The following is a 15,845-nucleotide window of genomic DNA, read 5'->3' on the forward strand; positions in this document are numbered from 1 at the left end:
GCCAACCATATGCAGTCAGAGCCAAAAAAAAGAAAAAGATTTAATGCATTTATCTCTTGAGTCCTCGGTTTGAGTCGTTTGTTCATTGCGTTAATGACAGAAGCCAATCATGTGCATCTAGAAACGGAAAAGATTTGATCTGTTCATTACTTGAGTCCTCAGTTTGAGTTGAACTTTCATCAAATGAAAGATAGAAGCCAATCATATGCATTAAGAGCTAAAAAAAAATTTGATCCGTTTATCTCTCGAGTCCTCAGTTTGAGTCATTTGTTCATCACGCGAATGACAGAAGCCTGTCACTATTGCAGGTTTGAGCGCTCTTCTGGAGTGTCTGTTCGATCATGTGGGTTTGTTTTGTTTTTGTTGCCCACGTGTATTTTTTTTGGTCACGTGAATGTTCAGATGGATCCAAGTGCAAGTGAAAAGATAATATTTATTGACACAGTCAAGATAAATGTAACGAGTGTGTGCGATGCTAGGGCTAGGAGAAACCAGAGCAGGGATCAGACAGGAAAACAGGGTCCAGTGGTAACTCTGCACGGTCCTGAGCACAGACAAATGCACACATAAGCACACGTAACGAACTGACAAGGAAACACAGAAAACGTCGCACATATATAGGCACGATAATGAGCCTCAGCTGGTGAACTAATCAAACCAACTGAGTGCCGTCATAACACGTGACCAAAACAAATACATGTGGGCTACAAAAACAAAACAAATTCACATGATCAATCAGACACTCCGGAAGAGCGCACAAACCTGCAACCGAGAAAAGCCAATCATATCATGATGCATCTAGAGCCGGAAAAAGATTTGTTCTGTTCATTTCTTGAGTCCTCAGTTTGAGTCGAACTTTCATCACATGAAAGACAGTAGGCAATTATATGCATTAAGAGCTGGAAAAAGATTTGAGTCTTCGGTTTGAGTAGTTTGTTTATCATGTGAAAGACAGAAGCCAATAATATACATTTAGAGCTGGAAAAAAGATTTGATCTATTAATTTCTCGAGTCCTCGAGTTTGAGTCATCTCTTTTAACATGCTGTCACGTGATGAACGAACGACTCAAAAGGTGAACTAAAGGCTCCTTTTGGCTCAAACTGTCTGTGTGAGGTGAAAGAAACACTCGAATTTGAAGACCAGTCAGAGGAGGTGAGCTGACATTAATCATAGACAAAAAACCAGATGTACAATAAATGATTATTTTCTCTTTCTTATACCATTCTAGTTATGACTTGTTTGTAGAGTGAACAACGTTTGGTGTAGTTGCATTTGAGTTTGGAAGCAAGAGTTTATACTCATATATTGCTTGATAATAATAGCAGGTTTGGCATGCTGTCCCGGAAGAGAATCCTGAGCTCGGAGATAATTAAGCCCAGCGCTCCCAATGAGCATGTAAGGGGATATGAGATCAGGAAGTTCTCAAGAGCTCCCCCAAGTGAAGGAGGAAAGGGGGAGATGGGGTGGATGTCGGGATTCCTTTAAAAACGAAGATGGAGTAATACTATTCAGGCTATTTATAGTGAGTTTGAAATGATCTGATTGGCTTACTAATGATTACAGATGAGAGACCAGCTGAGATCAATCATATCACGTGCTCCCCTTGAAATTAGTTTGTGAAACTTCACTTAATAATACTTCGTCAAATTGAACGAAATGACTCGGAAAAAAAGATTTGTTCACTTTGCTGAACGATACTCAAAGGTCAATGATCCGAACTTTCTATCACTAATCCATTTTTTTGTTGTAATGTTGAGGTACAGAAGAAATGAGAATCGAAATATTCGCTTATCATTAGGGCAGTCAATTGATCAAAAACAAATGAACTAATTAATCACACTCTTTTTTGTAATCACGAAATGCCATATTTATTACAGAAATAAAAACAGGCATGTAAGTGCCATTTGAAATTCAAAACATTCAATGCTAATAACAAACAAAAATGATTTTCATGTTGGAATCTAAGTGGACTACAAAAAAATCCAAAATACAGGCATTGCAAAAATGGAAAATTAGAATAATAATAAATTATTGAATACAAACAATTGTACTCATTGTAAAGTTGTATTGCTGTGAGTTGAGAACATTAATTATAAAGTAGAAACAATTTTGCTTAGTCCTCCTTTATATTCAGCCAGTTGCTAAGACAACCCAGTCTATTGACATTAACAGGGGACAATGTGGCCAAGGGGGACATCAAAGGCACGTACCACAAACTATAGACTATAGACCACAGACTTTGGTCACAGCATCTCTAAACATTCAATTCTAAACAGCTTTGAGGGATACGGACACTGCAAAGACTATAGAATACAAATAGAATGCTTTAAAGAGACTTTGGGCACCACCAGCGATGTCAGGCGTTTGCTCTTGTTGCTGGGAAACGCACACACACACAAACACACACACAGATGAAACACCTGAAATAGCATGAAACTCTGGAGGAAACGCCGGATAGCCTGGTGATGCGACATTAGTTGTTTTATACTAAAACTTGCCTTCTAAAAGCACTTGCTTGGTCTTATCCATATTTCTTTGCACATTAAACGCACATCGGCCACAGCAAGAAATAAAAAAAAACTGCAACCTCGTAAATTTTTTAACGCCCTAAATATTTCAAATTAAACGCATGCGTTAACGCGCTAATTTTGACAGCCCTACTAATTATACAAAGTTAACAATGAGTAGCAATGAGTTTGCCGAAAACCTTGCGCGAGCGATGCAATGTGCATGTTAGCTTTGCGTTGGTGTACATCAGAAACACAAATTTTCTCAATGAAATAAGTCATATAACAGAAATAAAATGAGTGTGCAACCTGTTGTCAATAAAAGTATAACTATAAAATAAAATAAATAATCAGACACTTCAAAATACTTTTTTAAGGTGTGGTGATATTGATTGATATCAAGTATATGGATGATTCCATTGACTTCAAAAGCAATCCATGTTATCAGTATTGTCCAGAAACAGCTGTGCTACAACACATCCGGGTCCATTTGGGATTTTTGTAGGGTAAAATCCCCATGCCGATTTGCCCTGAGATATGTTGGGGAAAGGAAATGGTGCTCATAATGCCTAGAGGCTTGACATGTGACATGTGGTCATAATGCCTAGAGGCTTGACATGTGGAAAAAACAGCACCTCAGTTCGACCTCGCCCTGTGGAAGGGGTTAATCAAGTGACCCAGAATCCCTAGTGATGCCACCATTTCTGTTGTGTGATATAAATGTAGTCACAAATTTTTGGTCATAATTGACAACAGAAAGCTGTTTGATTTGACTTAAAGAACAGAATTAATTTGCATATGTGACAAAATAACTATTTTCAATATTAATTTATATGTGGCTTGGTAGCTCAATGGTTAGCAGTGTCACATCAAGAAGCAAGATGGTCGCTGGTTCGAGTACCAACTTGGCCAGTTGGCATTTCTGTGAGGAGTTTGCATGTTCTCTTTGAGTGTGCGTGGGTTTCCTCCTGGTGTTCCCCCACAATCTAAAGACATGCGCAATTCACTATAGGTGAATTGAATAAACTAAACTGGCCATAGTGTATGAGTGTGTGTGTGTGAATGTGAGAGTCTTTGGGTGTTTCCACGTACTTGGTTGCAGCTGGAAGGGTATCCACTGTGTAAAACATATACTAAAAGAGTTGGTGGTTTATTCCACTGTAGCGACCTCTGAAGTAAAGACTACGGAAAATGAATAAATAATTATATATATCTCATACTTTCAGTCATATTTTCCAAACATTCAAAGCATTCATAAAGATTGTCTTTAAAATAAACTCCAACACCTGCCAAGACCACAAGTGTCAGCTGGCTATTGACAAATCCTCTAAATAATGTAAAACGTCCAATACTCCAAGCAGCTTCAAACTCAGCAGTATTATCTGCAATACAACAGAGTTAAACCACAGCCTAAATCTATAGGGGGCATTAAAGCAGAGGCAGATGTCTAATGAATAATGTACTATACATCATAACACACTCAACTTCATTGGGATCTTATGCTAATAACATCATTAAATCCAATCAAAAGCTCATTTATAATTGCTCCATTATTAACATGACCGCACTGCCAAGGATGCTTGAAGGAGGGACGTAAACTCAAGCTTCACACACAAATGATATACAGACGCAAACTCAAATCATAACAGGGGTGTCAACCGAGTATCGAAGTAATTTGGTTCTATCCAACGATCTTTCTTGGGCCTTGTTCAGAGCTAAAGGAAAGCTTGAATTCATCCATGTCAGTCATGTTTCATCAAGTCTCATTTACTAAGCAGAGTTTGTGGCATAGCAGCGGAGACCAGCACTTCCCCCAATCGAGGCTGAGACCCCTGAACCAAGACAGGAGGAGAGTGAGGTAACGGAAACATGTCTCCAGTTTGGGTTTTACCATTCTTTTCTTCTTTTTCCAGCATCTGTTCTTTTTTGCCTTCTTCCAGAACCAATCGAACAGTCTCATTGAAAACGACACGGGGGTCGGTTTTAGGGAGTTCAGGACAGTTGCATCGGGCACGAAGTTCAAGAGCCTATAACAAAATGTAAAATAACACGCATTACAGAAGATCTATTATGCACAATTTACAGAGGAGTGCCAAACAACCTGCATATAATGGTGAAACCAGTCACTTTTTTATTTATAATCCCAGTGAATCATAAACAGTGTATATACAGGATTCAGATAATGAAGTTCAATACCTTTTAAGACCTTTTTAAACACTCTTTCTATACATTTTAAGATACTTTAGGTCCAACCAGTGACACAGGTGGCATTTTTTTACTTACAGAAGATTTACTAAATTTGGATTGTAACAAACTAATCCTAAACCAAAACATTACTCATATACTGAAAAACATGGCAAGCTAGCATATGGCGCCTATAGACCATTTCAATGTGGTCATGTCATCAGTCCATGTACATTTCCTGCTAGTTAATAAACTATTTCATAACTGTAACAAGAAGCAATTCAACCATGACTTGATGTTAAACCAGCTATCATAATTAATCATCAATACAAGCTCAACTCCTCGTTCAAGCTCTTGTTCTCTCCAAACTAGATTACTGCAACTCTCTACTAGCTGGGCTTCCAGCTAACTCTATCAAGCCTCTTCAGCTGCTCCAGAACGCAGCAGCACGAGTGGTCTTCAATGAACCTAAATGAGCACATGTCACTCCGCTGCTAGTCCGTTTGCACTGGCTGCCAGTTGCTGCTCGCATCAAATTCAAAGCTCTGATGTTTGCCTACAAAGCGACTTCTGGCTTTGCTCCTTCTTAACTGCTCTCACTTCTGCAGATCTATGTGCCCTCCAGAAACTTGCGTTCTGTGAATGAACATCGCCTCGTGGTTCCATCCCAAAGAGGGAAGAAATCACTTTCGCGAACGCTCACGCTCACGCTCAATTTGCCCAGTTGGTGGAATGAACTCCCTAACTGCATCAGAACAGCAGAGTCACTCGCTATTTTCAAGAAACGACTAAAAACTCAACTATTTAGTCTCCACTTCACTTCCTAATCTGCAATTGCCTCTCTGGATATCACACTAACTGTACCCAAAAAAAAAAAAAAAAAACTACTAATACTTCCCTTCTTAGACTTTACAGACCTGAAACTTGCCTATAGCACTTATTCATTGTTGCTCTTATAGTTGTGTAAATTGTTTCCTTGTCCTCATTTGTAAGTTGCTTTGGATAAAAGCATCTGCTAAATGACTAAATGTAAATGTAATGTAAATGTAAATATGTGGATTCTCGGAAGCTATAAAAAATTAAAATTGTAAAACAGGAAATACGTTGGGACCATTGTTTTTGTTTACATCCCTCAAAATAGTCTGTAGACCTTTTTCTTAGGGACCGATCACACCGAACGCGCTTTTTGCGTTGAGAGGCGACTTTTTGGTATGATTTACTAATAGCAGTGAGCGTTTTGCGGGCTGCTTATACGCCCTGTGTGCTTCGCATTTTAACTGCCTGCTGTGCCTCACGTTTTTGCTCCATGTGAGCTCGCAGTTGAAAAAAAGTCAACTCTGAGCAGAAAAAGCCTGTTACTTCGCTCATTTTTTATTGTCCAATCAAACGAAAGCAGAGGCGGGGATTCTGTTGAGATGCCTGCAGTGGTTAGGTGCGTTCGACTTGAACCATGGCTGCAGTTGGTAATTAACGAGATTAGCCGAGCACAGGTGGGGGCGGAGTTGAAAACAGAGCCGGACAGCCAAACACTTAGGGCCTCAAAGTTGCGGCAGTCATGATGACTGATCACATGGCATCAAAACAACAAAAGGTTTACAGTACAAACAAAACAGAATACAGTCTCTACAAACTATAATTAATTTTTAAACAACAAGGGAATTATGAATTAAACATATAACAAACCCATTAGAGAAAAAAAAAGGAAAACGAGAGGGTTATAAAAACAAAAAAAAATGAATAGGCCTATTAAATACAAAGCCATAAGCAAGTAGCAGTCACGTAGCATCTGCGCAGCGTCAATCCGGACAAAATTTCTAAACTTTCTGCATGAAGTCGAACACATCTTTTGTGTTGTCAAGACAACAACAAAACTTTTGAAAATGGAGGAGAGACTGTTTTGAGTTATCCGGACCTGTATGACTTTACAAATCTTGAATATCACAATTTTATTAAATATTAAAATTATTTTAATATCAACAGCAATGCTCAAGCACAACACCCAGCTGATTCAGGGCCTACTCACACTATGCCATCCGTACCGTGCCCAGGCCCGTTTCCCGGATCGTTTGAGAAGTGTGAGTGCGCTGAATCGGGCTCAAGCACGGTTAACTTGGCCGGCCCTGGCCCGTTTGGAAGAGGTGTGCCTGAGCACGGTTCACTTGGGCTTTAGCGCGGTATGCTTGTGTGTGAGTGCAAAACGCGCCAAAGCCCGAAACTGAAAGCGAGACGTGACTTTTACAGGGCTGTTTCATATTGATTTATTAATCATTCTTACTGTTCAGTGAACACAAACTGCCGTAGTTTATTAAAGACGAGAACTCCTCACTGCATGACAGCTGCGCGGCTTCAGCAGACCTCCTCATTCCTGCAGCACCAGAGTTTTATGATTGTTTTTGAGCGCCAAAAGTGGCGGATCTGTTCGGCAAAATATCTGACTGTGTGTCACCGCATCCCTAAGGACTGTGTGGCGAATTATTTGACTGCATGTCACTGCATATCAAACGACTGAAACGATATAACTAGAGAAATCTCCACTGTGCTGCTGAGTAAGAGAGCGCTTCTCACTGAACAGCACAGCAGCGTTGACGTAAGCATGCCAAGGCCCATTTGTGGTGTGAGCCCGGGCCGTCTGGGGAGACGGGAGGGGGGACAAGCGTGCTTTGGCGTGGTTCGAGGCAACTGTACATAGTGTGAGTACAGCCTCAGTCATTGCCTAGCGACATAAAAAGCGCACCGCACTTCTTTTTTTCTTGACAACAAAAAAGGCAGTGTGGTCACGTTTTTGGATCAGAAAAGCACATTAGGTATGATCGACCCCTTAGAACGTGAAATTATCCATTATGCTTTGCGTTTATGTGTAAGGAGGATGCTTCGAACTTCTGGTCGGCAGATGATGCATATAAAGAGTCACATTTTGACAGGTTTGAGACAATAGTTTTAATCTATTTTACTTGCTTAACGTCATTGAACTTACCACAGATTTATAAGATACAGTATCTTGTGAAAAGGGGGGTAATACATCCATCTTAATGCAGCATGTTATGAGCTTTGACCTTCCACCTATAAACCTTCCATCTTGTCTTCTGCACCCAAGTGACACAAGTTTAGATGGATGGATGGAAGTTACATGAAATCTTGATGGATTGGAATAGAGATTTGAAAAAAAGGACTGATCTAAATTCCGATCTAAATGGATAGTTTGGAGAAGTGGATGGATAGATGGGTGGATGAACATCGACTAGGATCTTTTACATTAAAGACATCCAGACTCATTTACAAAGATTGATTTGACAAAGAAAACGACCTCTACTGCATTCTGTCTGTGACCCCTGCACTTTGACCTCCCATCTCCATTAGGGTTGATGAGAAGCATACAAACCTTCATAACAACAGATCGATAATGCCTCTCGGAATTGCACAAAGGACACTTAAATCTACGTGAACAAGAAGTCGCTGAGACTTATTTCAGTATGTTGATGTACTTCCAGCTGAAATAGAATATTGAGTAGGGGGCGGAGCTATCTTTTAGCAAATCATTCCCTCATAGCAAACTAATGTTAAGACGGGTGTGGTTAAGAATATTGTGGCTGAAGCCATCAAACTGACCTCAGAGAAGGACCATATGGAGACCCGGAAGGGACATAATGGTGGGGGAAAAAAACTGGTTTCCTCGCAAAACTGGTTTTACATAAACACTTCCTGTTCACTTCATACATGTCAACCCTCCTGTTTTAGCCGTGACTCTTCTGTATTTTACCATTTTATCCCTCTATCATCCTATCATTAAGTATTTTCCCATATTTCTTATGTATTTTAATCTTGAAAGCAAGTTGAAATGAATATAAAAATGTCTGTATTTACTTTCTTTCCAGTAAAGTTGTACGTCAATCATCACCCTTCATATACATACTCTGAATCAGAGAATTTATGTATACAGACCTGGTCCGTATGATAAACTGATCCCAGATAAGCTTCTGTACACGCCATTTGAAGAGGAGCTAAAGTGCAGGACACTTTGGGATTCGGGTGTGTTTAAACAGACAAATACACTTAATGATATGTAAACATTTCTGTCCTGCATGTTTTATTTTAAACACTAATAATTTTCTCTTAAATGAGCATAAACAGTACCTGAAGTAATGGAGAGCTCTCATTATAGATCTGCGCATTCTTACAGTGACACCTCTGTTATTAAACTAAACAAAACGAGAGATTTATGTGCTGTTCTTTACTTGTTTGATAAAAGAGGTATGTTTAATGATAAAGAAGTCACTTTAAATGGCGTGTACAAAAGCCGATATGGCATTAGTTTATCATACGAAGCAGGTCCGTATACATTCACTAATTCAGAGGTTGCATTTGGGGGATGATCGACGCACAGCTTAAATGGAAAGAAAGTGAATACAGACATTTTTATATTAATTTCAACGTGAATTTTAAGATTCAAAATACAAGAGAAATATGGAAAAATACGTAATGATAGGATGATAGAGGGATAGAATGGTAAAATACAGGAGAGTCTCGGCAAAAACAGGACGGTTGACATGTATGAAGTGAACAGGAAGTGTTTGTGGAAAACCAGTTCTGCGAGATAACACAAAACAACTTTGCAAAGGAACGCAAAACATCTTCGCGAGGGAACGCAAAAACTTGATTTAAAAAAAATTCCTAAAGTTTCCTATCACTGTTTCTTTTTTTCCTCCCACCCAGTTTTTTTCTCTCACCCATTTTTTATTCTCCCACTCAGTTCTTCTTTCTTCCACCCATTTTTTCCCCACCATCACCTCCCTTCCGGATCTCTGTAGGACCGCCACTCCCAATGTGGAAGCAAAAAGTTAGACTTTGATTGAAGAATACCAAAACAAACATTTGTATTTTCCAGTGAATTGAATTGCATGGATTAATTGCTCACGAAGAGAATAACAATGTGCGCCTTTAAAATAAGCCTAAGTTGATTTCAAACATACTTTAAGGTATTAGTGAAGTAATTTTTCTTTAGTGATTAGTGAAGTAATCTTTCCTCTGGAGAAAATATCAGACTGAGCTGCTAAATACATACTCAAATCATGCAGGAAAGATGGCAGTTTTAAGCAATGAAGTGCAATGTTTTGAGAATAAGGCCATTAAGGAAACTCGACAAAACAAATGACATTTGATGAAAGAGAGGCTGGAACAAAGCTTACTAAAAACAAATACCCAATAGAGACGCATATGTTACATACTTAATATCAGCATGACAAAACACTTTTTAAGGGCTGATTCATTCTTTAAAACTAACAAGTAGTTATTATTTTACAGAAGAAAAAAACAAAATGTTTTCTGTTAATGTCAAGTCAGACTCCATTTTAAACATTGAAATAAATTCTACAAAATATATTTTGTTAATACAGCTGTCCTTTTTTATTTTTTTTATTTTACTAAGACATACAGAAGAAACCAACCTAAACGTTGTTGACATATTAAACTAATGGCGTGGGTTTTCTGATGGATGTCCGCTCCAGGATGGAGTAACACGAATAACTTCCTGTGTCTTTATGATTATTAATAAAGTTGAATGTTTAAGGGCCTAGACTATATGATGAACTTACGGCCCATTCACACAGGGCATCAGCATCAATGCTTCCAATTCACTTTGAATGGGTGACGTTAATCATTGCCGAACTAAAGTGTGGATCTGTCGGCACTGCTTGATCGGCGTTGCTCGCTGCAGAAGTTGGGGATTTCTCAACTTTTTAAATGCCAACGGAAGCGTCAGCCAATCAAGGTTACTTTATGCAAATACCCCAGCTCAGACAATAGACGATTGGTGAGTAATTTCATTGGCCGATGCTGCTCTGACGATCGCGTCATCCCCAACTTTAGACACGCCCTTGGTCAAGCATCAACACTGAAGCCCTTTGTGAATGCATGGTTTGTGCCATAGTAAAGTTCATCATTCATTCATTTTCTTGTTGGCTTATTACCTTTATTAATCGGGGGTCGCCACAGCGGAATGAACCGCCAACTTATCCAGCACGTTTTTACGCAGCGCATGCCCTTCCAGCCGCAACCCATCTCTGGGAAACATCCATACACTCATTCATACTCATACACTACGGACAATTTAGCCTACCCAATTCACCTGTACCACATGTCTTTGGACTGTGGAGGAAACCCATGCGAACGCAGGAAGAACATGCAAACTCCACACAGAAATGCCAACTAAGCCGAGCCGAGGTCGAACCAGCGACCTTCCCAGGTCAGAGGTCATGGAGATCTCTTAAGTGGACCTGGACTCTTGAAGAATTTGAAACAACTGAGCTTTTTTTGGGAAAATAAGCATAATCTAGAGGCCTTTGCCTTTTCTTATAACCAGCTCTGAAGCTGTCTGATTTTAAAATATGCTTGAGATACTGAGATATCGTTCAGAATTGTATGCATGCACCTACATGGAAATGTGTATTAACCACTCAGGTTAAAACACCTACATGTATGACGCAGTTAATGACGATATGTGAGTACATAAATGTTGATGTTTTGAGATTGTAAGCAGATCGGCCGACAAACTTTATGCGAGTATTAAAGCTGATGCCTGCTGACAAAACTGTAAAGTATCTTCAGTAAACTTGTTTTTTAATTGAATCTCTGACAGACTTGGTCATTTTTGGGTTCAAACTGTAAACTATCCCTACAAAACAACCATTAAAAAAAAAAAAAAATCACACTGCAGCACCAAAACACTTATTGTATTGTTAAATTTCACTGTCCTTCAAACCACAAGGTTTTTTAAAAAAGATATAAGATGTTCAAAACATAAAATACAAAGCCTTCTTGTATGATCTCTTTCACTTATTAATATTTAAAGCACAGGTCAGATATACAAGATATAATCACTTAGTGATGCTGGAAATGTGCCTTATTTTAGTTTCACAAAACTTATTTAAACCATTCATTCATTGATTTTTTTTTTTTTTTTTTTGAGCTTAGTCCCTTTATTAAGCCACAACGGAATAAACCACCAACTTATCCAGCATGTTTTTACGCAGCGGATGCCCTTCCAGCTGCAACCTATCTCTGGGAAACTGAATGACTAATATGTACTGTGATTAATCTGTTATTCCATTAAACAGCTACTTGGTTATCCCATTATCCCATACTTGGTTAGGCCTGTAGCCAGCCTGTTATAAGGGTTTTTTTTTCTCAAAATGTGGACCTTTTTGCAGTTATTCATCTCATTTACAATGTATGAGATTTAAATACTGTATTTTAGTGATATTTTAAGCACTATTTTAGCTGAATTAGCCTGATAGGTCGTCATCATAATGAATCATTTAATGTGACAAAATATTTCCTAAAGATTTAGAATTAAAAAAAAAAATACTTATTTTTAAAACATAAATCATTAGAAAAAAATAGGAATCTTTTGAAGTTTTAATTAGATTAAAAACTGTAGCCTATTGTAGCTTTAGGCTACAAACTGGCCAGAACATTCAACTGTCCTCAGTCAGAATTGGGCTATTTGAATAATAAAAATTTAAATACAATAATAATAAAAAAGCTTTACAATTTTTCTAGCCTCTTGTAAAAAAGTATATTTAATTTGATTGAAAATTCATGGATAAAAAAAATAGCCAAATTAGTTTTCAAATTAATTTTAATACAGGATTCTGCTTGGTCTTAAAGCCTGTTTAAATTGATTAATTTCACTATGTATGATGATATAGCGATCAAGATAAGACAAATGAGCTCATTTATGGGACAAATCCTGGACCTTTGTCATTGAGGGGTGGGTTTTTCCAACCACCGCAAATCCCTTGGCTATGGGCCTGCATAGTTACCATTAAAAAGGCTCAAAATGTGATAATTTTGACACTAACCACTACTTTTTTCAGGTTGGAGCTGGGATTCATGTATATGTTCCGATGTCAGTTTAATGTATAGCGTGCATTGCATTATCAGGCTATCCGCTTGTTAAGTGGTGACGTGTTTGTGACATATGTAATACTGTTTCCAGGTCGAAGCCGCCATTCATTTGAGTGGAGAAATCATTCGTTTATGATCAAGTTTTATTCCTATCACACATTAAAGTTAATTTTATATAAATCATAGTGTACACAACAATCTCTGGGCTTGCTGCATAACAAATACCAAAAATGTAACGATTTATAAAAATATTTATCACTTTCTGGCCATCGGATATAAGGCATAGACATATATACTGCGATCGTGATTTTCGAAAGTATTAAATCGCTTTGTAAACGTTTATTATTACCATTTCATGAATCTCCCCATTCAGTTGAATGGAGCGCTTGGACCCGGAAGCCGCTTCGCGAGACGTCACACTTAACAAGCGGATTGTCGTTGACATCTTAACGGGAAAACAGATTGAACTAGACGCTGGGTGAACTGGTCCGATAAACTCACTACACAGACAGGATGATTGTCCTTCTCAGAACCACAGATGGCCATGGCGTGGCCGCAGTATAACTCGCATATCTCCCTTGTCAGCCATCATTCAACACAACCGAAAGCGGAGGACGCATCTCTATAGTAACATCTCGCGACACAATCTCTACAATGCGGCGCCTCGCGATTTTTGCAAACAAAACATATGGATAATATTTAGTATCTTTTGACTGTATCGGAGGAACGCTGCGAAATGTAGCGAAGAGTAAGGATTTTTCTTTAATAATTTACTTGAGTAAGAGTAAAAGTACACATATTTAAATGTACTCAAAAAGTACACGTTATCCAATAATTTTACTCAAGTAAATTTAATTAAGTAAATGTACTGTAACTCGTTACCACCTCTGCACACACCCAAACACAAACCAACACACCACGCACACATACAAACTTACACACACAAACACAAAGACTCACACACTCCACTATGGTAATTGTCATTAGTGAACAGGCGGAGGTCGACTCTCCATTGGCTCAGGTTAAAGAGGATGAGTACAGAGAAAGATGGAGGGCGTTTTAAAGTAACTTCCCCTGGGAAAAATAACTTCCACTCAACAGAAACACACACCCATTACAGCTGATGGACAATTAGTGTCCTGCCCATCTGTTCATTCAGTGTCTGCGGTGTTCCAGTACACAAGCTGGACTGCCAAGAGTTCAAGCTCAAGTTTAACCAAGGCCCCTGCGTACCACTAAAATGCACACTTTCAACAACGGCATCCTCCACCGCAGATTTGGATCGAATATTTGAATCGACAGCCATTTTGTGGAGCCGCTTGTGTGTGAGGGGCAAAGAGAGTGTGTCCATGGTGCTTGTGCTTTACATTATAAACAGTACAGGATATTGGGGGATTAGCTTACTTTCAAAATAAGATAACTCAAGATCAATTTATCAGGCCCTTGTCATTGAAGATGTTTATTTCTTTCATTCTTCAGTCAAAAGGAATTAAGGTTTTTGAGGTAAAACATGGCGGATTTGTCTCCATACAATGGTGCTCAGTGGTTGGAACTTTCAAAGGGCTTTACACAATCCCAGTTTTGAATAATGATTTTACAAACCAAAACAATCTGTAAATTATTCAAATATTATGTATTTTAGACCATAAATGCTCATCTGTTACCAACTCTGGGATGGTAGCTTTTAGATGGATTAAAATGGCTGATTGTTTCACTAGTAAGTCAAAAAGGTAAGGGGTTAAAGCAGGACCGGAGCAAGCTGAGCTGGCGCTCTATGCAAATGACAATCACGCCGCCCTCAACCTGAAAATGATGCACCAGCCCTGGTTAAAGCTAGTTTTCAGTATTTGGCTGGTTAGTGTCACCTATTAGCCCCTGCTGGCAGATGCAGGAACTAAATCATCTGGATTTTTCTTTTAAAGTCAGAATAAAATGGAAGTAAAAATTGTCCTTTTTTTCTGCATATCGTGATGTGTATCCAATTAAAACAGTTCAGAAATGGGGAAAAAATGTAGGGCGGTGTATCATTTTTTTCTTTTGGGATTAAATTATTTTATTTCCTCAAAATTCTACTCACAATACCCCATAATGTGAGAAAAGATTATTTGAAATTTTTTGCAAATTTATTAAAAATAATGAATCTGAAAAATCACATGTACATAAGTATTCACAGCCTTTGCTGTGAGGCTCTAAATTGAGCTAAGGTACATTCGGTTTCACTGATCATTCTTGAGATGTTTCAGCAGCTTAACTGGAGTTCACTTGTGGTAAATTCAGTTGATTGGAATATGATTTGAAAAGCCATACACCTGTCTTCATAAGGTCCCAGGGTTGCCAGTGCATGTCAAAGCACAAACCAAGCATGAAGACAAAGGAATTGTCTGTAGACCTCCAAGACAGGATTGTGTAGAGCGCTATGAATACTTTCCGGATGCACTGTAATAATATAATATAATATAATATAATATAATATAATATAATATAATATAATATAATATAATATAATATAATATAATATAATATAAAGCAAAGGTTTAAATGAGCATTTCATACAAACATTTTAAAGAAAATGTCAAACAGGTGCACCTTCAAAAATTGACGAGAAAGAAATGGGCCTCGCAGTGAAAAAGGTTGAGAACCCCTGCAATAGTGCACCTTTGGGATGTGGTGGAACGTAAGATTTGCATCAAATCTGCAGCAACTGTGATACTATCATGTCAATATGGACCAAAATTCAATATTTCCAATATTTCCAGTACCTTGTTGAATCTATGCCACGAAGGATCAAGACAGTCCTGAAGGCAGAGGGGGGTCCAGCCTGGTACTATAGTAAGGTGTACCTAAGTGGCCGGTGAGCGTATACTGTATACTGCAGGGTCAAGCTAATTTTTGCATGTAAGAGACATGGACAAACACTACCTCAATCCAGCTTCCACATTAGGATGATAATTTGACTGTCATCATAAATGTTGTCAATCTTATAAGAGGAAATTATGATTGCTCAGAATCAGAAATAAGATCTTAATGGAGCTGAATTCACGCTCCAACAAATCCCTCTCTCACATTTCATGCGCTGCACTACATATATGTTGAAGTACCACATAACAGCTCACGCGATTAATTATTTATCCTCAGTCACTCATGAAGACTCTTTTTCTGTGGTTTTTACTACTGATCTAAGGATCCAGCAATCAGAATAGATCCTGCAGGCCTTTTTTAAAGCCCTTGTGTTTGGTTTTCTCCTTCGGCAG

At 38.4% G+C, this 15,845-nt stretch overlaps 1 protein-coding gene across 1 annotated transcript in view; it reads right to left on the reverse strand.

Moving 5' to 3' along the window:
* Positions 1–1,845: 1,845 nt before the first annotated feature.
* oma1 (OMA1 zinc metallopeptidase) overlaps positions 1,846–15,845 on the reverse strand; it is a 38,912-nt gene continuing 24,912 nt past the window's right edge. Inside the window, 4 exon segments of the mRNA NM_001423841.2 lie at positions 1,846–2,905; positions 2,933–3,087; positions 3,173–3,204; positions 3,237–4,535. Coding sequence (NP_001410770.2) covers positions 4,272–4,535 — 264 coding nt within the window. The 3' untranslated portion in view covers positions 1,846–2,905; positions 2,933–3,087; positions 3,173–3,204; positions 3,237–4,271.

Source organism: Danio rerio, chromosome 20 (assembly GCF_052040795.2).
Source record: "Danio rerio strain M-AB ecotype USA chromosome 20, GRCz13ab, whole genome shotgun sequence".
Taxonomy (NCBI): domain Eukaryota; kingdom Metazoa; phylum Chordata; class Actinopteri; order Cypriniformes; family Danionidae; genus Danio; species Danio rerio.